Consider the following 26,518-nt stretch of genomic DNA (forward strand, 5'->3'; position numbering starts at 1 on the left):
AAAGAGTGACTAAAATATTATTTATATATATTTTAAATTATATCCTACTATCGACCTAGCCAGATGAGTCATCTCGTTAGGCCTTTTCCGAATATATGTATATAAAAATATATTATAAAAACTAATAAGACAAGATTCAGAAGATAAAATATACACAAAACGCAAATTTAAGATTAGACACTAGAATTGAAATAAAAGCAGTAGCATAGAAGACGACATTACGATGACGCCAATAAGTGACTAAAACAAAATAAATTAAAAACCAAAAATTTCCACGCACGAACTTAATAATTTCTTGTCATAATCCGATCCAAATCATTCCAGCTGCACGAGTAATCGATTTGCAGTAGGCCCTTTTTGCTCATACCAAATTTACTGCTATAAATTCCACTGTAGAGCGATGAGGAGGGACGACGTCCCAGGCTGCTGCTGAGGCTGCAATCGTAGCAATTGTCTGGCGATGGGGCACTGCCGTAAATGGAATGGGTGCCATAGATTGGTTGCTGCTGCAACTGTTGCTGAGCAGCCTGACATTCGTAGCAATCGTTTACACTACAACAGGGAAGTGTAGCATAAGGATTACAGTAGTCATAGGTCGGCGGCACCGATGGTGGCGGTGCTGGAAATTCCAATTTTGGGGCAGGTTTCGACATTTTACGTATCGGTAGAGCACCATAATTTGATGTCTTGCGTGGCATTGTGGCCGTTAGATAATCACCATCGCCCAATGAGCTGTGTGGTTCTGTGGAGGAGGAGGTGGAGGCGCCTAAGAAAAACAAAAAAGTGTTAAATATTTGTCTATCAAGTTCTTCTTTTGTCCTACTTACCTCCATATAGTCCATATAGATTTGGTTCAACATCTTCCAAATTGAAATTCTGAAATTTCTGTGCCATATGCGATATCATATAATCGTCGTAATTGTCACGACGTCCAACATCATAAATGCCACTGGGACGTCTGGACGATGGTCGCACATTGTTGCAACATTCCAACTGACACTGATAGTGTGAGGTTCGGCGTTTGCGTGGCATAGTCGATGCCATACGTGGTGCCATTTCCAATGGTTCCCTTTCGTAGTAGTATGGTGAATGTATTGGCTCCTCAATGGGGCTAGGAGTAGCCGAACTTTCATAATAGCCACGTGGGGATGGAGATTGCCCAATCTTCCTAGAAGGGGAGAAAACGAGAACAAAGGAAATGTAAATAAAATACCGAATAAACCTTAAAAATTACTTATAAATCTTATCTTCTATTAGAACAAATCCTTCACATCTATAGGAAGAGATAGGAGCATGTTCTCTAGGAAAAGTTGCTACTCTTCTATGGGAAAAGCTCCTCCTTCTCTTCTGTAGGAAGATTTTCTCCTATCTTCCATACGAAGAACTTCTCATGCTCTTATATTGGAAGAGCAACTGCTCTTCTAAAGGAATAACACTGTTCTTTTATAGGAAGAGCTCTCCTACTCTTCTATAAGAAGAGCTCCTACTCTATGAAGAGTTCTCCTGCTCTTCTATAAGAAGAGATATCCAATATTTTATAAGAAGAGCTCCTACTCTTCAATAGGAAAAGCTGCTACTCTTCTATAAGAATAGCTCCTAGTCTGGTATGGGAAGTGCTCCTTCCCTTCTATGGGATGAGCACAAGCTCTTCTATGAGAAGAAGACCTCCTGCTCTTCTATGAGAAGAAGACATCCTGCTCTTCTATGAGAAGAAGACATCCTGCTCTTCTATGAGAAGAACACAACCTGCTCTTCTATGAGAAGAAGACATCCTGCTCTTCTATGAGAAGAAGACCTCCGGCTATTCTATGAGAAGTAGACCTCCTGCTCTTCTATGAGAAGAAGACCTCCTGCTCTTCTATGAGAAGAAGACCTCCTGCTCTTCTATGAGAAGAAGACCTGCTCTTCTATGTGAAGAAGACCTCCTGCTCTTCTATGAGAAGAAGACCTCGTGCTTTTCTATGAGAAGAAGGCCTCCTGCTCTTCTATGAGAAGAAGACCTCTTGCTCTTCTATGAGAAGAAGACCTCCTGCTCTTCTATGAGAAGAAGACCTCCTGCTCTTCTATGAGAAGAAGACCTCCTGCTCTTCTATGAGAAGAAGACCTCCTGCTCTTCTATGGGAAGAAGACCTCCTGCTCATCTATGAGAAGATTCCTGATCTTCTATGGGAATACCCCATGCTCTTCTATGAGCAGAAAACCTACTAGTCTTCTATGGGAAGACCTTGAAATTACTTACTTTCTCACATAATCATAATTTTCCAAATCCCATGGATCTACATAACACCGCTGCGATGGCAGCAATGTGGTACTGTAAATATCTTCGGTATTATCTATGGTATAATAGGGTGATTCGTGTTGATCATATGGCGAATCATCATGATACAAGGCATCCTGGGGCAAAGGTTGTTTGGGTCCGCGTCTGCGGGGTGTTGTATGACTACGTTCACGCATGTTGACTAAAACAAAGAGGGCTGCAAATAAATAAAGAAAACCAAAAAATTAATTAATATCAATAATTAATAAAAAAAGTTAAGTATTTTTAAAATATTCCCAACAACAACAAGAATTTATTGTTAACTAACTAAACTTGTTTTTGGAATAAATTATCTCGAAGTGGTGGTTGGTTGTTTTAAGAGCTCTGTACTGAATCTGCACCAGACAATGGTCTAGGTGCAGACGAGAATTTTTGTTGTTTTAACATTCTTGAAGACTGGTTTCATATTATTAAGGACTTGTTGTAAATTTTATTTCAATTAGGTTTTAATCGATTTGCTGTTCGAGCGGGTAATGGCTGCTTGTAGAAGCCCTACTAATTGTACAGAAAAAAATCTATGTATGGACAGCTGCCCTTTGGTCAAAGCAGAAATTTATAGTAAGACAAATCATGGGTAACAGTTCGAACGAAAAATTGAAATATTTTAAAAGAAGTTCATAATTAGGGTGTATATATCAGCGATTCTATAAGGTTTGTAGATCTATATTGGCATTTATTGTAGAAGTATTTGCTGTCAATGCGATATAAAAATTTAAACGTTCTTAAAATAATAGTGAGGGACAGCTTTCAAAAATGATTGGTATTTTTTTTTTAACTAATAAGTGCGATCCGAAGCCTGTGGCGGCTTTCTAATCTTAACTTTACATATAATTTGCAATTGGTAACATAAGGCGTATACGTTGTGGCAATAATTATACGCATCTATGTACATAATTCTGTACCTAATGTAGGACAAATATTCAAAATTTAATTATATACTATAGAAAGTTCGATCTAATAGAATTCAAAATCCATGGTGACTTTATATTCCCGATTTCCCCATATAATTTGCATTTCATAATATAAAGCGTATACGTAGTGACAATAGTTATACGCACTGATGTAACTAATTCTTTACTTAATAATATTTCTGGCTTAATAATTAAAATATTTACAGCAGTTTTTGGCTCAGAAAATCTATGACAGTGTTTTTTCTTAATGTAAATTAAAAAAGAAATCATTGAATGCAAAGTCAGGGCTGTATGGAAGATGACCCACATTTTGGCCAGACAAAAATTATCTCTGAGAGTTCGCTTTGTAATGGTGCACAATGTTTCGGCTGATGGTGATGTATCTTTCAGCATTGATCGTTCTTCCTCGATCCAGCTGAACAACCACCAGATAATCAGTTTTACTGAGGCATCGAAGTGCTCCTTTCACGAACAAACTTTTTTGACGTTGGTTAGCCTTCATAGAACAGCAGGGGAGATAGCTGACGATCTTATAAACATATTTTGCAGTTTCTTGATTTGTTTTATAATTTCTTTGCACATCAACCTTCATTGAGGGATTCCGGAATTGTGCGGGATCCAACGAGAACAAACCTTATTTACGAAAACTCGAGTGTATTTTGGGGAAAGAAATACGCAAGCATGCTTCTATCTTATGGTATATTAAACATGGCTCTATCTCACGGTATGTCCCTCCTAGGAAAACAATTTTGATTGGCAAAAGCATTACAAATAGTTATCAGCAATGTTCAAACTATTTTCGGTTTATTATGGCTCGCTGCGATTCCATTTTGTGGGTTGACATAAATAGTATTTGTTGTGTCTCGCATTATTTCAATATTCAGCAAAAATCTTTTCGATTTTTCCTATATAGGGGAGACTGGGGCACCTTCGGCACTTTTTTGTTAGAGCTCTATATCTCAGTACTTATTCAACATATATAACAACTTTATGGCTGATTATTGTCCTCTGACTCTTAATTATAAAAAATAGTACCAAAAAGATATAAAAAAATAGTATTAGTTAAAAAATTTTACAGTTTTGTAAAAAAAGTCAAATTCGCCGAATGTGCCCCATATATATGCAATTTCGAACCATATTAAAGGATTAGCTCGAAAGACAAACTCAAAAACATTTTAAGAAAATAATATTGCACAATCTGTATATGGCCGAATGTGCCCCACTTTAATATGCCGAATGTACTTTTAATAGTTTTTTCCATTTTTGTAAAAACATTAAATTTTTAAATATTTTTATAATAATACACATCGTAGTTAACCACTTTTTAATAATATTGTCTTAAAAATTTAAAAAATTTTATACACGAAATACTTACGAAATGGAATTGAAATATTACAGAAACATCTATAAAAATACAAAAACCCATGTATCTAACTAAGTTTATTAGCTAGAAATTTCAAACTTTGTGTCAGTTTTTTATTTCGATACTCGATACCTATGTATCGAAACTAGTGATGTACGGTAAGTGCTTCATATCGAAAAAGCGATTGCCGAAGGTGCCCCGATGCGGAAGGTGCCCCAGTCTCCCCTATATGAGAAAAGTTGTACCAGTTTTGTATATGGGGACGTTGGTTTATCTTCTAAATTTGATATGTACATTGTTATTGGTAATATATGGCGTATACGTAGCGACAGTAGTCATACGCAGCCACGTACCTATTTGAGAACAAAATATTGCAAGTAAAGTGCCAAAGTCCGACGGGTTAGACTATATAGTAGCCTATACTAAGTAGAAACTACGTCATTGCTAAAAATTAAATAATAATATGCGCTTCAAAAATGCAGTGAAATTATAAAAAATCCTTTAAAAATTGGTATAAATCTTCCGAAGTACAGAAATTGATGCAGAAAATCGTAAGTGAGTTGAAGAATAAAAAATCACGCGCAAGAATCCAGTGAAATTATGAAAAATCCCTTCAACATTGGTATAAATCTTGCTTTCAGAGTTTGAAAAATTCAATTCCGAACGCAGTACACAAATTAATGCAGAAAATCGTGAGTGAGGTGAAGAATAAAACCCACGAATACCACTCAAGAACACATCAGTGTTGAAGAAACACTAGATTTTTCCATTCGTCATAGTTATTTGGAATTATTCATCTGACAAACCTCATTACACCGTATTCGGTGTGTAATGAGGTTTGTCAGAAGTTCAGATAAAACCAAAATTAAAGCCGACCAATTATCCACAATGACTAATTTTGATGATTGGGTCCTTGAAATGCAGAATAATGAACCGGGGTACTATCGAAAAATTGTTTTGACTGATGAGGCACATGTTCACCACTGGGGCTACGTCAACATGGAAAATTTTCACCTTTGGTGCTCAAAAAATACAAATATTATGTGTTATTGGTGATATATGGCGTATACGTTGTGACAGTAGTCATACGCACCCACGTCCCTATTTCTGTTACATGCTCAAATTGCATGTTTAATAAAAATCGCAGCAAAATTGGAGAAAACCTTGCTGTCAGATTTCGTAAAACTAAATTCTGACCGCAGTATAGAGATTGATGCAAAAATTCGTACTATCGGGACATGTGAGTTAAAACCACAATTCAAGCAGACCATTACTCCACATGATTCGGACCAAAGTATAGATATTGATCAAAAAATTCCTACTATTGGGACAAGTGAGTTAAAACCATAATTCAAGCTGACCATTAATCCACAATGACGTATTTTGATGAGTGATGTTGAGTGATGTGGCCCATGTCCACCTCGGTAGCTACTTCAGCATAGCATATTTCACATCTAGGGCTCAAAAAAAAAAAATCAAATATTATTGCTGAGAAACCTATCCATCCCTAAGTATGCTACTGTTTGTACAGTTTACGGTCCAGAGTGGTCTTTGGACCATAATTTATCGAAAATTAGTTTGGATCAGCAGTGGATTACACTTTAGAGAGATGTTTAAAGAGTTTTTAAAGATTCGGATTTGAATGCTATTGATTTGGACAATGTTTAAAATCTAACACAATCGAAATGTGTTATGTCTAGAAAATGTGATTACAATTGGCAACGGAGATCGTTTGATTTTACAGCATGTGACTTCTTCCTGTGGGACATAAAATCTATGCCAACAGCTCCGAGTCGAATAAATAAATCAATGATAAAATTCGTGAAAATTTCCTGTAAAAAGGGTGATCGATGTAGCTATTTTTGATCGAATTAATCGATTTTACACATATTTCGTTATGGTGGCGTATAAGTATCGTTAACAGTCATACGCACCGATGTACAATTGTTTTTACTTTTATGGGCACAAATTGCTAGCTGAATTGAGTTCACAAAATTGATAGTTTTTTGTGTTTCAAATAACTGTTCTACAAAATTTAAATGGATATAATAAGCAATTTCATATTTCCTAAGCAATTCGCTGGCTACGAAGAGTTATTGTTGAAAAGTCTCCCTATCCTAAAAGTGTGACTGTCCGGTTTCGTTTTCGAAAATAAAATTAGATCAACAGTTACGTTGAATGTATTGCGCTATCGATGGATAATGTTTTTTTAAGGGTGGAATTGACCTGAACAATGTTTACTTTCGCACATCACAAGCAACGAAATAATTTCTTTGTTTCATTGAGAAAAGTTTTCGGACCGTATTATCACTTGAAGAGGTGATCTTGTAATTTAACACTTTGTAAGTTCTACGTTTCGATATGAGATCTCAGAGAAAGAATTCGATAGGAAATCCACTTTGCGATATGGTTATGTAAAATGTTATTAAAATGCTATGGTCCTGTCAGTGAGCTTGGACTAATTTAAACGATTTTACACATATTTTGTTATCGTGGCGTATACGTTGCGACGACAGTCATACGCAACGAAGCACTTAATTATTTTATGGGTACAAATTGATGGTTTTGAATTTAGTTTAAATTCAGCTTAGTAATTTAGCTTAGTAAATAACCATACTAAATTCAAAATGCTTTCATAACCAATTTAATATTCAAACGATCTATCTATATAAAATATTTTGAAACTTATATATTTTTAACAAGACAAACATTAATCTTAATTTAATTGCAAATTAAAGTCAAAATAGTTTACATTCTCGACACCAAAAGAACTCCTTCACATAACATGGCCTCAGGGTAATATTTATCGCCATATATTTTCTAAATGGTAATTGTTGTTTATGGTGCTGCTGTAGCGTTAAGTGAACTTCAAAATCCAATTTGCATTTTTTGTTGTCTTGTTGTATTTTTAATGAAATATTTCAATATTTCAAACCAAGTGAGTTGTGCATGCAGCTGCATGTGGCAAATATATCAATTTGCTGTTCAACAAATATGAATGAACACCAAACATAGTCTGAAATGGTCTGGCGAACTCAAATGGTCTGGTTTAAATGCCAACCACATTTTACGCAGTGAAGAAAAAATATTTAAAAAAATTATACCCAAGAGCAATTGAATGCCAAGAGATTGGTATGTATTTGAATCAATTTGAAAATATCAAGTTCACATGTCTCGATTTGGAATCAAGAATTTGTTGAAGATGTTGGCTATAAACACTCGAATACAACTGAGCTTCAGATTATATATGGAATAGACCTAGGAATGTTTGTTGTATAAAAATACATTGGCCTTCTAATGTATGGATTGCGAATGGTCTTGAATAAAAAGTAAGAAAACTAAGGCAATATGGACTATAAATATTATAGCCTTTATTTTTTTTAATAATATAAGAAGGTTCAGCAGTTTAGGAGGCGTAGATATTTAAGAATATTTTAAGAGCATCAGAAGTTTCACATGGGTGAATTTTATTAACAATATTTCCAGAAGTTTTATCAGATTAATAGGCATGGAAACTTAAGAATATTTCAGGAAGGTTCAAGGCTAAAATAATAATTTTCGACCAAATTTAATGATGTTACCCACATGTTGTTATTGTGGCGTATACGTAACGACGACAGTCATTCGCAATAATGTACTTAACTAAATTAATAGGAGATCAGGTTTTAAGAATATTTCAAGAAGCAACAGCAGCTAAATAGGCTTGGATTTTTTAAAGAATTTTTTAACAAGAACCAGTAGCTATATAGGCGTGGATTTTTTAAGAAATTTTCCACAAGCAACAGCAGCTAAATATGCTTGGATTTTTAAAGAATTTTTCAACAAGGACCACAAACTAAATAGGCGTGGATTTTTAAAGAATTTTTCAACAAGGACCAGTAGCTAAACAGGCTTGGATTTTTAAAGAATTTTTCAACAAGGACCTGAAGGTAAATAGGCGTGGATTTTTAAAGAATTTTTCAACAAGGACCTGTAGCTAAATAGGCGTGGATTTTTAAAGAATTTTTCAACAAGGACCTGTAGCTAAATAGGCGTGGATTTTTAAAGAATTTTTCAACAAGGACCACAAACTAAATAGGCGTGGATTTTTAAAGAATTTTTCAACAAGGACCACAAACTCAATTATGTACAACAACATATAACTAAATAGGCGTGGATTTTTAAAGAATTTTTCAACAAGGACCTGTAGCAAAATAGGCGTGGATTTTTAAAGAATTTTTCAACAAGGACCTGTAGCAAAATAGGCGTGGATTTTTAAAGAATTTTTCAACAAGGACCTGTAGCTAAATAGGCGTGGATTTTTAAAGAATTTTTCAACAAGGACCTGTAGCTAAATAGGCGTGGATTTTTAAAGAATTTTTCAACAAGGACCTGTAGCTAAATAGGCGTGGATTTTTAAAGAATTTTTCAACAAGGACCTGTAGCTAAATAGGCGATTTTTCAACAAGGACCGTGGATTTTTAAAGAATTTTTCAACAAGGACCTGTAGCTAAATAGGCGTGGATTTTTAAAGAATTTTTCAACAAGGACCTGTAGCTAAATAGGCGTGGATTTTTAAAGAATTTTTCAACAAGGACCTGTAGCTAAATAGGCGTGGATTTTTAAAGAATTTTTCAACAAGGACCTGTAGCTAAATAGGCGTGGATTTTTAAAGAATTTTTCAACAAGGACCTGTAGCTAAATAGGCGTGGATTTTTAAAGAATTTTTCAACAAGGACCTGTAGCTAAATAGGCGTGGATTTTTAAAGAATTTTTCAACAAGGACCTGTAGCTAAATAGGCGTGGATTTTTAAAGAATTTTTCAACAAGGACCTGTAGCTAAATAGGCGTGGATTTTTAAAGAATTTTTCAACAAGGACCTGTAGCTAAATAGGCGTGGATTTTTAAAGAATTTTTCAACAAGGACCTGTAGCTAAATAGGCGTGGATTTTTAAAGAATTTTTCAACAAGGACCTGTAGCTAAATAGGCGTGGATTTTTAAAGAATTTTTCAACAAGGACCTGTAGCTAAATAGGCGTGGATTTTTAAAGAATTTTTCAACAAGGACCTGTAGCTAAATAGGCGTGGATTTTTAAAGAATTTTTCAACAAGGATAGGCGTGGATTTTTAAAGAATTTTTCAACAAGGACCTGTAGCTAAATAGGCGTGGATTTTTAAAGAATTTTTCAACAAGGACCTGTAGCTAAATAGGCGTGGATTTTTAAAGAATTTTTCAACAAGGACCAGTACTTAAACAGGCGTGGATTTTTAAAGAATTTTTCAACAAGGACCTGTAGCTAAATAGGCGTGGATTTTTAAAGAATTTTTCAACAAGGACCTGTAGCTAAATAGGCTTGGATTTTTAAACAATTTTTCAACAAGGACCAGGCGTGGATTTTTAAAGAATTTTTCAACAAGGACCTGTAGCTAAATAGGCGTGGATTTTTAAAGAATTTTTCAACAAGGACCAGGCGTGGATTTTTAAAGAATTTTTCAACAAGGACCAGGCGTGGATTTTTAAAGAAATTTCAACAAGGACCAGGCGTGGATTTTTAAAGAATTTTTCAACAAGGACCTGTAGCTAAATAGGCTTGGATTTTTAAAGAATTTTTCAACAAGGACCTGTAGCTAAAATAATTATTTTTGACTGAATTTAACGACTTACATATATTTCGTCATTGTGACGTATACGTATCGACAACAGACATACGCACAACACACCGAATTAATTTATGTGCAGAAATTTTTATAGGCGTGGATTTGTTACTTATGTTATAAAAAGTAGCTGCTGATTTAAAATTATGAATTTTTTACGGAGCTTGGATTATTTAAGAATAGATTTTTAGATATGGAGCTTTAAATAATATTTTGTGTCTTTTACTGTATTAATACATCTTGGCATCTTTATGTAGAAATCCTACTGATCTTCTACAGGAAATTCTGTTATATGTCTTAAAAAAGACACATCTGTCTCCTGCTGACATAATATCAGCTTTAAGCAAATTGATGATGCCGATGTTAACGATAATTTCAGCAATGTGGCTCAAGGAGTTTGAGTTTTGCAAATCACCACCACAATAATGGAGTGGAGTAATAATGGCACACTTATCACAACAATGGTTTCCTGGCCAATGGAACGTGTGTGATTTGTAACCGTTACCCATCGGAAGTAGATTGTGGATACTTTTTTCTTTCTTCGTTGTTGTTTCTTTCATTGTTCCCCACTTTTGCTTGATTGATGTAATATTTCACTGCCAAAGGCGGAAGATATTAGTGAAGTGTTCACATAAAAGATGAAATTATTACAATATCATCATGCTCGATGATGATGATTATGCCCATGAAAAAAGTGGTTCGGACCAAGTTGGGCGCCAGCAAAAAAAAAAAAAAAAACATCATCAGATATATTGGCTTTATAACTGGTGATATTGAATATTGGAGTCGACCAACCAAACAAGTTAAGTAAATTACAGATATTTCGTTCGTTAAACGAAATGTAGTCAGATAACATTGTGAGAGTGTATGTGTTTGATTCGTTCAAACGGTAGCTCTTTTTCTTCGTTTTGCATTATAATAAATATTTTAAATTTCGAAGCTGTACAATTACATATCTTCGTTGAATACCACCAATGGTTGATTGGCGCTTGCAAGCTGGACTGGATATTATGCAGTGTGTGTGTTTCTTATTTTGGTTTGCTTAGCTTTATGGCCGCGGAATCACATTTTAAACTTGAACTTGTAGCGTATTTGGTTACATCACACCACACACATTTGTTGTCATACATGTTTGGAAGAAATTATTGCGTGAACTGTATCTCGAATTTGGGGGAAAGCCGGTATTCAACTGGGTGTGTGATTAATGGTGGCACCCGAAACAAAAACAGACAAATTATTTTTATTGAGAGAAAAATTTCAGCGGGAAATTATTGAGGAAAATAAAATATTTTTGATAATGGGAAAATTGTGTTTTAGTTTAGTTTTTGGCTTATATTTCCTATATTAAACATTGTTGCTGGAGATATTTTGTAACATTTTTAATTGCATAATAATATGGGATGTTATTTTAATGTTATTACGAAAGAATTAATTCTTTGAAAATCAGAGTCTATCAATCTGCTGAACCTTTTTGAAATAATTTTTAAATCGTCATCGCTTCTTGTTAAAAAATTCTTTAAAAATCCACGCCTATTTAGCTACTGGTCTTTGTGGAAAAATTCTTTAACAATCCACGCCTATTTAGCTACTGGTCTTTGTGGAAAAATTCTTTAACAATCCACGCCTATTTAGCTACTGGTGTTTGTGGAAAAATTCTTTAACAATCCACGCCTATTTAGCTACTGGTGTTTGTGGAAAAATTGTTTAAAAATCCACGCCTATTTAGCTACTGGTCTTTGTGGAAAAATTGTTTAAAAATCCACGCCTATTTAGCTACTGGTCTTTGTGGAAAAATTGTTAAAAAATCCACGCCTATTTAGCTACTGGTCTTTGTGGAAAAATTGTTTAAAAATCCACGCCTATTTAGCTACTGGTCTTTGTGGAAAAATTGTTTAAAAATCCACGCCTATTTAGCTACTGGTCTTTGTGGAAAAATTGTTTAAAAATCCATGCCTATTTAGCTACTGGTCTTTGTGGAAAAATTGTTTAAAAATCCACGCCTATTTAGCTACTGGTCTTTGTGGAAAAATTGTTTAAAAATCCACGCCTATTTAGCTACTGGTCTTTGTGGAAAAATTGTTTAAAAATCCACGCCTATTTAGCTACTGGTCTTTGTGGAAAAATTCTTTAAAAATCCACGCCTATTTAGCTACTGGTCTTTGTGGAAAAATTCTTTAAAAATCCACGCCTATTTAGCTACTGGTCTTTGTGGAAAAATTCTTTAAAAATCCACGCCTATTTAGCTACTGGTCTTTGTGGAAAAATTCTTTAAAAATCCACGCCTATTTAGCTACTGGTCTTTGTGGAAAAATTCTTTAAAAATCCACGCCTATTTAGCTAGGTCTTTGTGGAAAAATTCTTTAAAAATCCACGCCTATTTAGCTACTGGTCTTTGTGGAAAAATTGTTTAAAAATCCACGCCTATTTAGCTACTGGTCTTTGTGGAAAAATTGTTTAAAAATCCACGCCTATTTGACTACTGGTCTTTGTGGAAAAATTGTTTAAAAATCCACGCCTATTTAGCTACTGGTCTTTGTGGAAAAATTCTTTAAAAATCCACGCCTATTTAGCTACTGGTCTTTGTGGAAAAATTCTTTAAAAATCCACGCCTATTTAGCTACTGGTCTTTGTGGAAAAATTCTTTAAAAATCCACGCCTATTTAGCTACTGGTCTTTGTGGAAAAATTCTTTAAAAATCCACGCCTATTTAGCTACTGGTCTTTGTGGAAAAATTCTTTAAAAATCCACGCCTATTTAGCTACTGGTCTTTGTGGAAAAATTCTTTAAAAATCCACGCCTATTTAGCTACTGGTCTTTGTGGAAAAATTCTTTAAAAATCCACGCCTATTTAGCTACTGGTCTTTGTGGAAAAATTCTTTAAAAATCCACGCCTATTTAGCTACTGGTCTTTGTGGAAAAATTCTTTAAAAATCCACGCCTATTTAGCTACTGGTCTTTGTGGAAAAATTCTTTAAAAATCCACGCCTATTTAGCTACTGGTCTTTGTGGAAAAATTCTTTAAAAATCCACGCCTATTTAGCTACTGGTCTTTGTGGAAAAATTCTTTAAAAATCCACGCCTATTTAGCTACTGGTCTTTGTGGAAAAATTCTTTAAAAATCCACGCCTATTTAGCTACTGGTCTTTGTGGAAAAATTCTTTAAAAATCCACGCCTATTTAGCTACTGGTCTTTGTGGAAAAATTCTTTAAAAATCCACGCCTATTTAGCTACTGGTCTTTGTGGAAAAATTCTTTAAAAATCCACGCCTATTTAGCTACTGGTCTTTGTGGAAAAATTCTTTAAAAATCCACGCCTATTTAGCTACTGGTCTTTGTGGAAAAATTCTTTAAAAATCCACGCCTATTTAGCTACTGGTCTTTGTGGAAAAATTCTTTAAAAATCCACGCCTATTTAGCTACTGGTCTTTGTGGAAAAATTCTTTAAAAATCCACGCCTATTTAGCTACTGGTCTTTGTGGAAAAATTCTTTAAAAATCCACGCCTATTTAGCTACTGGTCTTTGTGGAAAAATTCTTTAAAAATCCACGCCTATTTAGCTACTGGTCTTTGTGGAAAAATTCTTTAAAAATCCACGCCTATTTAGCTACTGGTCTTTGTGGAAAATTCTTTAAAAATCCACGCCTATTTAGCTACTGGTCTTTGTGGAAAAATTCTTTAAAAATCCACGCCTATTTAGCTACTGGTCTTTGTGGAAAATTTCTTTAAAAATCCACGCCTATTTAGCTACTGGTCTTTGTGGAAAAATTCTTTAAAAATCCACGCCTATTTAGCTACTGGTCTTTGTGGAAAATTCTTTAAAAATCCACGCCTATTTGGCTACTGGTCTTTGTGGAAAAATTCGTTAAAAATCCACGCATATTTAGCTACTGGTCTTTTGTGGAAAAATTCTTTAAAAATCCACGCCTATTTAGCTACTGGTCTTTGTGGAAATTTTTTTTAAAATTCCACGCCTATGCCTATCCAAAATTGCGCCGTAACTCCATTTAACTTTGGATATGCAATTTCAATAAAATTTTATAATTATTTCTGCAAATAAATAATTGAAACTATGTTGCATTACATTTTTATTGCTTTATGCTTGGCATAAACATCCGAATCAATTTCGAAATTTCGATACAATTGAACTTGAAATGATTACAATGAAATCGTAACAAAACGGCCGCGCAATCTCACATCTAAACAAATGCAAGATATCCGTTTCCTCTTTGGTGGTGTTGTTGTTGTTGCTGTAACCCCCTCATTATCTGGGTAATTATGATTTCTTCCAATGAAAAATAATAGAAACTGAATTTAGAGTTGTTGCATAGAACAATTAAAACATTGGTTATATGGAAACAATTAAATGAAACAATAAACTAAATTATATACGTGTACGAGTATGTAGATGGTGTTGCAAGGAAGTGCAATACATAAATATTTCTAGAGAAACGTATGTACGGATGGATGCATGATTGTAAAACAAGAGATATTTCGATTTGATTTATTTTTAATGAGAATTCGAATTGTGTAGAAAATAATGTCTTATAAAAATTGCCTCTAAGATTGAGGTAAATGTATAAGTTACAACTGCGTATCAGGTAATAAAAATTAAAAAATCCACGTTTTGAAATATTCTTTAAAAAACCAGGCCTATATTTTTAAAAATTATTCTTGAAATATTCCTTTAAAAAACCTCGCCCATGTTGCTGAAAATCCTTTTTAAATTATATTCCTTAAAAATCTACGCCTATATTGCTAAAAATCTTTTTTGAAACATTCTTTAAAAAATCCTCGCCTATATTGCTAAAAATTCTTCTTGAAATATTCTTTAAAAATTTTACGTTTTTTTAATTTAGGTAAACTTTATTAAAAAGTTCTTTACAACAGGTTTACAAATTGGTTTCATTTTTTAAAGCCAATATGTTATTTAAAAGAACATTCAACCCATCCTGAGTTTTCTTCAAAAATTCAAGAGACTCTCTCTATTATAACAGCGAGTCTCCTCTTTCTCTTCGATTTGAGTCGTTACAAATTTCTCTCTAGAGTTCATTGCACGATCATCCATTTTAATTTAAGATATTGAACTTTTTATAAATAATCTGTTTCATTTTTTTAATTTTTACATTTTTTCTGTTTTTATTTTTTCTTAACTACAACTAATAGCCGTAGTTAAACATGAACTTGGCCACATATAAAACATCATTAATTTAATTGACCATAAAAATAGACACGACATGATTTGAAATTTTATTTTATAAAAATAAATGCAATTTGTATGTACCTCACTCACCAACTCATTTACTGTCTGTCTGTCAGCTTGTAATTAAAGGTATCAGCGAAAATAATAAAAGCAGCGCTAAATAATAGTAACTAAATAATAAATTACCACTTTAAATTGAAATGAAACAAAGCGCAGCAAGGCATGAAAAATACAAAAATTTAGAAAATAAGTTTGAAATTAATATTGTTTTTGTTTTCATAAAAAACTATGATCACATCTAATGGCAGAAAGTGAAATGGAGTTATGCTTGGCTGAAGGGTATCAATGGGAATTTAAAAAAATAATCATAAATACTTTCAGATGAATTTCAAAGAATTGATTTTTACTTTTTATTTAATTCGAACCCCTATAAATATTAAAATTAAAAATATCCAAATTTTCTCTTTGAAGTTCCACGTAGGATTTTTAAAAACTCGTGGAGATATAGCTTCTATAGAGGTTATGTGCTTCTCGAAATATTTTTTTAAAATAAAATCAAGCCTACAAATCTGTTGATGTTTCTTGAAATGTTTAAAAAATCCACGTTTACTTGAAATATATAAATCTGTAGCTTCTACTTGAAATATATTTTTTAAAAAATCAACTCCTACTTGAAATATTTTTTAAAAAAAAGACTGGCCTTTAAATCTGTAGATTCTACTTGATATATACTTAAAAAATCCACGCCTATAAATCTGTTGATGTTTTTTGAAATATTTTTAAAAAATCAAAGCCTACTAAAAAGCCTACCAATCAGTTGATGGATCTTGGATATATTTTTGAAAAAATCCATGCCTATAAATATGTTGGTGCTTGTTGAAATATTTTTTAAAAAAATCCAAAAAAATATTTTCAAAAAAATTCTTGCCTATAAATCAGTTGGTGTTTCTTGAATATATTTTTTAAAAATCCCAAGCCGATAAATCCGTAGGTGCTACTTAAAATATGAACTCATGCCTGCTTGTAATATTTTCCAAAATCCTCGCTTATAAATCAGTTTGAATACATCGGCTACTTCATATTTACTTTTATTTTTAAAGTAAGTTATTTAAAAGTAATTTATTTAAAAAGAATATTTTGTTTCATTTCGGTATTTTTGGACGGTAAGATGAAGAAATATGCTTTTAACACAGCAGTTTAATTTAAAACAAAAAAAAATATTTTTTTCCATTGCATTCTACGCCTATATTCTTATACATCTATCTTAATTGTAATTTTACATACTATTTAAATACCAATTATTACAACTAAGAAATTCATATTATGTTTACACTTATTAGGAATTCATTCATTATACGTGTAAATCTGTTGGAACGTTTAACAGCTGTTCGGAAGACCAAAAATCTTAAATGGGACTACAAACCGATGGGTTCAAAAACCAGCATAGGAGGAAAAAATCTTTCAAACTGATTTTGGAATATTTTTAAAAAGAGGCTTCCGTTTCCTGACATTATTAAACAAACTTCGTCGGCATCATCACCAACACATGAAGATAAGACACACTAAGTTGGCAACAGGAGATTTGCAAAAATCTCGACCACTGCACAAAAGTCATGAAGGCATTGTTTTTATGCAACGATAGGTGGCAGCCTTATCTCACAGGACAGGCTAACGCAGACCAATAGGTGTATGCATTTCCAATCCGATTTTGGGAAAACAACTTCTAGAGAGGAATTTTTATATTTGTAAAACGAGGCTTCCATTCCCCTGTAGGTGAAATGCATCCCAACCCCTAGATTTTATAATAACCAATAATAAATTTAAAGACTAAATTAGAATTGACTTCAATCATTCCGAACATTTATAAAGATTTTGTTTCTATGCAACATCTATCGTTACAGTCCCATCACCTAGCTTTACGCAGCTTTACGTTAGATATTATGCACATGATATTTTATCAATACCTACTGTTTTTGCGTGTTGGTTGTTGGTCACAAGCCAGGATATATGTGAGCTTCTCCGTAGACCTTGAAGTCGAATACGCTCTAATTATTGATGCATACAACTAATTTTTGCACGATGTTTTCTGTATGGGCGTTATTAATTTTATTGGCTTGGTTTTCTTGATATTAATCTTAAGTCTAACATTGCGAACATATATCTACAGGTCTTCTAACTTTGCACTGCATGTCGGAGAGCAGACATACATTATTTCATCCAATACAATAGTGAACAGCAGAGGTGATAGAGGGCATCCTTGCTTTATTCCAGACTTGATACGGAAGTGTTGACTTATATACCCGTTGTTATGCCCGGCTGGAGGACATCAATGGGTATTAAAAAAAAAACATAAATAAATGGATTTAAAATTTTTGATTTTTCCTTTTCCCGTTGTAAGTTCTGCATCCTCGTACAAAATGATGTATGAGGATTCGGTTTATTTTTTGGCGTACTCCATTCTTGCTCAATATTTCCGAAACGTTTGGATTATGTATCCATTATTCGGACTATTTTCTAAAGTACTCCCTTCTTGCTCTATGTTTTCCATATGGTATCTGATGATATTGAAAGCTTTCTTGAGGCCGATGAAAAGTAGATACAGGGTGTTTGTCTGGTCCACATAGCTTCTATTTGGTCTGAACCTGGCCTGTCCGTCTCTTAGAATGTTTTCTACTTGCCGTTGAATTCTTGTCTGTTGGTGTTATGGTTGCTAGTATTGTTTATGGGTATTACAAATTTTCAAGTCACCAAAGGCTACCTTTCTTCCTCCCAAGTTGACGCGATGTGAGGTCGAAGTAACTCAATTATGGTTCTGCCGCATGGTTTTTAAATTTCTGTCATATTTATATCAACACTAAATTAGCAAGGACCCCAACTAATGCACAAAATTGCTGGAGGCGTTCAGCAACGTACACAGGATTTCATTTCTGGGGGGGGGGGGTGTATAACAGAATAAAGAATAACTTTTTTTTTGAAGTAATGACTTCAACATCTGCAACAATTTATAAAGGCTTTGTTGCTAGGCAACCATAGATGGCAGCCCCCCTCTTACACAAATAACTCAGCTGCGGTTCTGACGTCGGCTTTTAGAGCTCCCGCGATATTATATGGGACCAACATTTTACATCCATATACTCATAGATTTAGATCCATGACCTCACATAAACACATGAGGATAACACAAAAAAGGAATGGCTGAAGCGTCACCCAGTGGAAAAGGGCAACATTAGATTAGCAAGGACCCTAACCATTGTACAAAATTCATGAAGACATTGTTTCTAGGCAACGAAGGATGGCATCCCATTACCTATGTAACTCAGCTAGGGTTTTGCTATTGGCTTCTAGAGCTTCTGTCATATCATTATATGGAATCAAAATATTACATCCATAAACTTATTGATTTTGATCCATGATCTCGACATCAATATAAGAGGATAACACGATAAAGAAACTATTGAAGCGTCATCCAGAGGAATGTGGCAATAATAGATTAGCAAGGACTGCAACCACTGGGAAATATTTACGGAGCTATTGTTTCTAGGCAACGATAGATGGCAAACCCATTACCTAAGATACAGCAGACCAATATATACATTGATATTGATTTCCAATCCATGACCCTGGATCTTGAACTTGAAACACAATGAATATTAGCAACTTTCATTTTCAGTTGAAGCGAAGTTAAAACGTCTTCTGCTTCCTCTTCAATGGCAACTTATTGCAAGAACAAATGTAAACCACCTCCAACATTACAAACAAACTGCAGATTGTGTGGCATGGCAATTTGTTCAACTGAAGGTCTTTTGGCAGAGAGGTGGGTATTAAAAACAACGATGAGAACGAGTGTTAACATCTACAACAACAAATGATGGGTGGAAAAAGGGCAGCTTTAAGAAAAAACAAAACATTGTTGGAAAAATTTCACACGTGAAACAACAAAACAAATGGTAATAATAACAACAATTAATGAAGTGTTTAGCAGAGATGCAAATGAAAAGAGCAACAATAGGAAAAACAATAATAACAATATCAAGATTACAGAGTTTCCATGATGTCAAAAGAAAATAAACAAAAACGTGTGGTTCAAATAAATCTGCAGAGTAGAGACCGTCACCACCATCACATACCATGTACTTGAGTGACCGACCAGCTATACTGTACGTTTTATCTGCGAACTAAAATGAAATGCAGATGGGAAAACAAAATAAATAAATGACGGGAATTTGAATAAATTATGTCCACATCATCATCATCACCATCTTCAGCGTCATTGCCTTTAACATCATCACCATTGTGGAATTTTTGATATGAAATTAAATCAAGTTTTTTTGTTATTGTAGTTTTATTTCGTTATTGCTACACCAAGCTTAGAGCGAACGCCCAACGGGGCCGATGAAACCCCCTTCTTTGGCTAGAGTTGAACGATTTGTTTTTGTTTTCGGGTTTAATTAAATTTGTGAATTTGTTTTTTTTTTGTTTTTTTGTTTTTTTTTTTTAATATTGGTTACGGAAGATATTTGTTTACATTTCTCTGTTAAATGGGTTGTGTCGAGGTGCTCTGTTATTTTTGGTGAAAAATTTAATGATGCATTAAGTATTAGTATTACAGGGTTGCCAAATTGTATCAATGTGGGATTTTCAAAAGATCATTGACATCGGGGACCATGATCTAAACAAATCAGTTTAAGAAGGGTGTTTGCATGATTTTAATTCGACCGGACAGTTCGAAACCCGTGGAGCGGAGCATTATAGCCCGACGGGGCCGACCATACGATACCCTACACAACTACCACGGGACTCTTACTTTCCTCAACTGGAACTTCATGGAACATTTCAAAGCGATTAGCGCTATATTTTCGCCATCTAGTGTGGTAATGACTTACTAAATAATATTTGAATACGTAAGCACCTCTAAATAGTTCAATTTAAAGGTCAAACACTCCTCTTGGATATACTATTAACTTCTCGGTCTATATCCTTCAGAGGTAAATATATATGCCATAGAATAAAAATTTTGTAATTTTTCACAAAAAGGGTTCATTTGACCCGCTAAATAATGACCGATCTTTATCAAACGGGCCTAATTGCAGTCTCTGGAGTGACCAGAAAAAGCGACAAAAATTAAGTATTTGGTCCATTTTATCCCCTAAATATTAACCGATCTTTTCCAAAAATAATAGGGGTCTTCATTGGCCAGAATCCATAGGGGTCTTCATTGGCCAGAACCCATAACTGTGGCCTGTATCGTTTTTACAAATTATAATTGGCAGACTGACGGACGGACAAACATGTCTAGATGGGCTCAGCTAGTCGAGATATGACGATCGGTATTCTTGAAGGTGGGTGTAGGACCATAATTGGCAGACGGACGGACGGACAAACATGTCTAGATCGGCTCAGCTAGTCGAGATATGACGATCGGCATTCTTAAAGGTGGGTGTAGGACCAATATTTCGCGGCACCACCAATATTTGGGGCTGCACAAAGCTATAATACCCTGACAACATAGTTGTGTAGGGTATAATTATGAGGTGGAACTTATTATACGCCTGTTGCGTTAACGTTAGCCCGTCCCGTGTGATAAGGTTCCATCTATCGTTGCCTAGAAACAATGTCTCCATGAATTTTGTGCAGTGGTTAAGGTCCTTGCTAATCTAATGTTGCCAATTTTATATTTGGTCTAATTTCGACCAAAATTTTTTTAATTTCAATAATTTTTTCAAAATTTTGAAGATTTTTTTACTCCCTATAACGAAGCTTAAGTTCAGTACCGTACAGCCTTAACATCGACAAAAGGAACAAAATCTCGCAGATTAATGAACTTGCAACCCAAACACATAATGCATGTATATTTGTGTGTGTTTGTGTTTGAATCTCTATTTTAAAGTCCATGAAATTATGTTGCACTGATCTGCTATTTAGTTCCACATGAAAATGTGGAAAAATCAAACATAATCGAAAAAACAACGATAAACAACAACAACAAATATCTACCAAAATAAAAGCAACAATAACAACAAAAAACTAATTAATGAAGTGGAAAGTTCATTGTCTTCCAAATGAAGTTTTCACAGAGTGCAGTACAGCGCATCAGTTAGGCCTCAACATGGCATAGGCTCGCTCATCATATGTCGGAACATTAATGGAAAAAATGTTGTCTACCTCAAGTTGAGGGGTAACATCTGAACAATTTTTTCCTTTGTTTACATTTTTTCGGTTGATTTCAGTTTCCGAAAAATTTGTTATATTTGCATACAAAAATCAGGAATTCCCCCATTCGGGGAAAAATGACTGGGAAAATTTTGTAACTAATGAAGGGTAACATGCATGTTCACCATAGATGACAGTGTAATGTCGTGAGTAGTGCAATATAATTTTAATTATTTATGGCATGGAGAAGTGGTAAACATTAATTACTAAATTAATTAAACATAATTAAGTTAAAAAAATTATGCGGAAACTGTATTATTTTTACTAGAAATTACTTAATGCATTTCGATAATTGTAAATATCTTGGCAAAAATAAGCAAATGTGCAGTACATTATCATAGGCACTATAAGTACGTTTTTCAAAATTTCATCCTTCATTTTGAAGTTTGAAAAACTGGCCTCAGATTTTTAATCAACGACGCCAAAATCCTCCGAGTATTAAGTTTTGGGAAAATAAAATTTTGTTGGCCATATTGGATCCGCCATTTTGAATTTTCGAAATCTATCTTCAGATTCGGAATCTGTATTCCATTAGAAAATGTCAAAACCAAATATAGATAGAGCGTTAAAATGCAAAATGCAAAGGTATCGCTAGTACTTTTCGGATGTTTGGTATTGAAAATGGAAATATCGATCTACTTTTAGGGTAGCACCCAATATTCGGTATTTTGGACACTATGAACATATTTTCAATATTGGTCAAGGTTTCGGGGTAGACCAAAAAAAAGTTTTAATATTGGTTCATGTGTTGTAGTAGAACACATTGGCGGTATTTTGGAATCACATTGAGTGGAAAATCTTCACACACACATTTTTCAATATGAGTCCAAGCCTTTGGGGGCTACCCCGAACATTCGGTATTTGGGGACGAATTAGCTTGAATTTAATTTTTTGAATTCTCATTCCGTAGAAAATCTCTCTACAAAAAATGTTAAATATTTGCGCAACTTTTAGGGTAGCTTCATAGAATAATGGTACTCCCCTCTATTCGTTATTCTAGGCGTTCCGGCGATTTTTATATCCTTCACCACACTGTGGCACAGGGTATTATGTCTTTGTGCATATGTTTGTAACAGGCAAAAATAATAGAGATAGACCCATGGTTCTTTTTGAGAATATGAATAGAATCACTTTCTAAGTCGATTTATGCATGTCCGTCTGTCTGTCCATGTTAAATTGTAAACAAAGTACAGGTCGCATTTATGATCCGAATTGAATGAAATTTGGCACAGCTCATTTGTTTGGCGCAAGGACGAACCCTATTGAAATTGGGAAAAATCTGTTCAGATTTACATATAGCTCCCATATATTCGTCCGATTTAAGGTAAATGGTGCACTAAAGTCCCTCTCTTTCTTCTTTCTTTCGATTGCACGAAATTTGGCACAGCGTAATGAATACGGTCACGAATGATGTTTCCCAAGTTTCGTGAAAATCGGTTCAGATTTAGATATAGCTCCCATATGTATTTTCATCCGATTTAAGGTAATTGGTGCATCAAAGACACTATATATCTTTCGATTTGCACGAATTTTGGTATAGGGTACTGAATTAAGTCTAGAATGAAGTTGCTAAGCTTCGTGAAAAGATCCATAGCTAGGCCGATTGACACAGCGTACTGATGTTATATAAATTAAGCTCTGGCAAGTTTCCCTGAAATCGGTTCAGATATAGATTTATAACAAAACGCGTCGTCTGTTAGGATACATATGTAAAATATACCCAAAGTGGTGAAGGGTATCATATAGTCGGCCCAGTCCGACTTTACTACTTTCCTTACTTGTTATGCCCTACAGAACTATGTTGTCAGGGTATTATAGCTTTGTTAAGCCCTAAGAGGTTGTACTAGACCCACCTTTATGTGTACCGATCGTCATATCTCGACTAGTTGAGTCGATATAGACATGTGTGTCCGTCCGACCGTCTGTCCATTATAATTTGTAAATACGGTATAGGCCATGTAAATACGGTATATAGACCAATCTTCACCAAATTTTGCATGTAGGATGGGTTCTGACCAAAGAAGACCCCGATTGGTAATTATCCATTATTATTTACCGGATGAAATGGACTAAATACTTTAATTTTGTCAATGAACCGAAATTTTTTTGTCAATTTTTTTTTGCAATTTCGACGTGCAAAGGTGGTCTGACCAAATACTTAGAACGGCTGTTTAGAATATGTTCGATCAATTTTTTCAGGGTCAAATCAACCAAAACCTAATATGACCAAACTTGTATTTTATGACGAAAATATTTAACTCGGGAAAACTAGATTTGGAAAATATTTCAGGGTTAGAAAGTGGAGCTGTTGACCTACAATTGATCAAAAGGTTGCAAAAATATCGCGAAATATTGTCCAGGCTCAGAACATATAACTGCAGAAGTTCCATTTTCGTGGTAGTTGTGTAGGGTATCATATGACCGAATATACTACATCGCTCACTGTATATTCGGACGAACCATTTTTGAAGGCTCTATAAGCATTTTTCTCACCGCTGAAGCTGGTATTTTGGTATAAAGGGTTCTTGAGGGCGGTCATATAGAAAATTAACTTTATACACTTTATACATGTTTTGGATAGCCTTCATAGAAGGGTAGCGCCCAATTGACAGTACTTTTTCCCATTGTATTGACTGTAATTTGAAATTACGGGATATTGGAGGGTAAAACATTTTCCACGAAAAGTCCTGCTACATTTCGGATATTATTACGTTTCTAATGGCATTTCTTTTCAATTAAAGTGTCTACATATTGGCATATCGGGTTGTTAGTGAATAAAAAAACTTTTTTTGGAAACAAATTTTTGGACATGATTCGAATTTTCGTTATGTTGAAGTTTCTACGCCAGTTTTCCAACCAAAGTGTCTGTAATTTGAAACAAACATTTTTTTGGAATTGCCCATGGCACTTTGGCGTAGGTTCTCGTTTATGAAATAAATTGAAATGAAAAATTATTAAAAAAAATAATTTAAAGTCACAAAAATATACACCACGTTTTCAATTCAATATTCGAAGCAAAATTTAAAGTCACTAAATGGAATTAAAATTTTTCGCTGACGAAGAATTTTTAATATAATTGGATCTCTTACGAGATTTTGGTTTTTGTTTTTTGTCCTTTTTTACATATTTAGCTTTTCTAAATAGTTCCATTGCAAATGTTGTTCCAAAATATTTGGTTCTAGTAATAAGATTTATTATTACTAAAAAAATAAATTCTACACTCAGATCCAAATAAAAAGGTCCCAATTGAATACATACTTAATAGTTGTTTTTTTATATTTTGAATTTAGTTGAATTACCTGAAAATAAAAATAAAGAAAAAATATTTAATTTATATGTCTACAAATAAAATTCGAATTAGTAAAAATAAATAGTTTTCGGTTTTAAACTTGTCATCAAAAACTGACCAAAATGACCAACATTTTAAATTAGTAATCAGTGAAGCCAACTATAGAAATTTTAAACGCATGACTTCTTATTAAATGAAGAAAAACCAACTCTTTTTATTCCCCTTAGAAATGTTTAACCGGGGCCATGTAAAATAAAGCAATACCCAAATATCCCCCCGTTATGTAATTCCAAAAAATCTGTAACCTTCAAAAATATGCAACTAAAAACTCTACCCCTCCCTCTTACTTTATACACACTTCACATAAACCTAATTATTTGCTATTTAACGGCTACTTAATGCGCTTAATATCTCTTTCCTTAAGTTATGAGCTTATTAACCCATTTACCCATTCCCAAAACATTTCATTTCTACTATTTCAACTTCTCCTCCCTCTCGGCTACACCTCCAGCAACTAATATATTCATTTAATAATTTGTTTAGAAGAGAAACAACAACAATAACAACAAATTAAATAAATAAATTTTGAAAATAATTTCTTAATCGCTTTACGGGTTATGGGTGCGTCAATAATAATAAATCACGAAAATTATAAATCGTAACAAACGCCAACAACAACTACTACTACAACAAATTTGGGGAAATCAACAGCAAGTCAAACCAAAAAATTTCGTAAATTTGCTAAAGTGGAATTAATTTACACCATCAAACCAATCAAACAAAAAATTCGAATAAAAAAACCTGTGAATCCGAAAAAATACCTCAACGTACAAAATAACAACAAATCGAATTATTACAATAACAAAAAGAAATAACTAAAGAAAAAACAAAACGATGAAAGGAAGACAGTGGAACCATTAACATGAGAATGATAATAATACTCAATGAAGGGAGTTATCAAAGTTTTGAACATTAAAAAAAATTAAATAAAAAAAAAATATTTTCAAAAAATATCTCCTTGGCGAATGCCTAACAATTTGTATTTTTTTTTTATTAATTGGGTTCCACTGTAATAAAAAATTGCGAAAAATGCACAAATAAATAGATAATCACATAAACCATAAGCTAATCAGACAAAAAATGGGAAGAAGCTACCATAAAAATCAACAATCGAACCCAAAGCAAATGCGCAGGCGCGGCATTTTATGGCAAACAACAAAAGCAACAACAACGATCCAGGTTTCTGCGAAAAACAAAAAGGCGAGCTTATTGTTTACCAATGTGGATATAAAAATCCGATTTTTATTTCCACTGCAATTTTTGATTATCTGAAGAGACGACGGCATATTTATGACATCTTCAAGAGGTGTGAGTCATAGACTAGACATTCCTATTTGTTTCCAATTCATAAGTCCCATAAAAACATATGAGACATATGCAGACAACATTTATTAAAGAAGTTTTTTTACCCTCCACCACTTGGTATGCATTCAAAATTACTTAAATCGGTCGGCACCGAAAATTAAACGGGGCATTTGTATGATAATCTATATTGAATAATTTCACCAGAAATCCGATGTGTGTCAAATTTTAG

At 33.8% G+C, this 26,518-nt stretch overlaps 1 protein-coding gene across 1 annotated transcript in view; it reads right to left on the reverse strand.

Annotated features, from left to right (window-relative positions):
* Positions 1-282: 282 nt before the first annotated feature.
* LOC133337719 (uncharacterized) overlaps positions 283-26,518 on the reverse strand; it is a 49,676-nt gene continuing 23,440 nt past the window's right edge. Inside the window, exons 2-4 of the mRNA XM_061545926.1 lie at positions 2,240-2,474; positions 828-1,168; positions 283-766 (exon numbers count right to left, since the gene is read on the reverse strand). Of these exons, the coding sequence (XP_061401910.1) occupies positions 285-766; positions 828-1,168; positions 2,240-2,454 (1,038 nt within the window). The 5' untranslated portion in view covers positions 2,455-2,474 and the 3' untranslated portion in view covers positions 283-284. The remainder of the gene's footprint in view (positions 767-827; positions 1,169-2,239; positions 2,475-26,518) is intronic.

The sequence above is a fragment of the Musca vetustissima genome, unplaced genomic scaffold, assembly GCF_032173495.1.
Source record: "Musca vetustissima isolate MV318-11 ecotype Yass unplaced genomic scaffold, APGP_CSIRO_Mvet_v1 utg3748, whole genome shotgun sequence".
Taxonomy (NCBI): Eukaryota; Metazoa; Arthropoda; class Insecta; order Diptera; family Muscidae; genus Musca; species Musca vetustissima.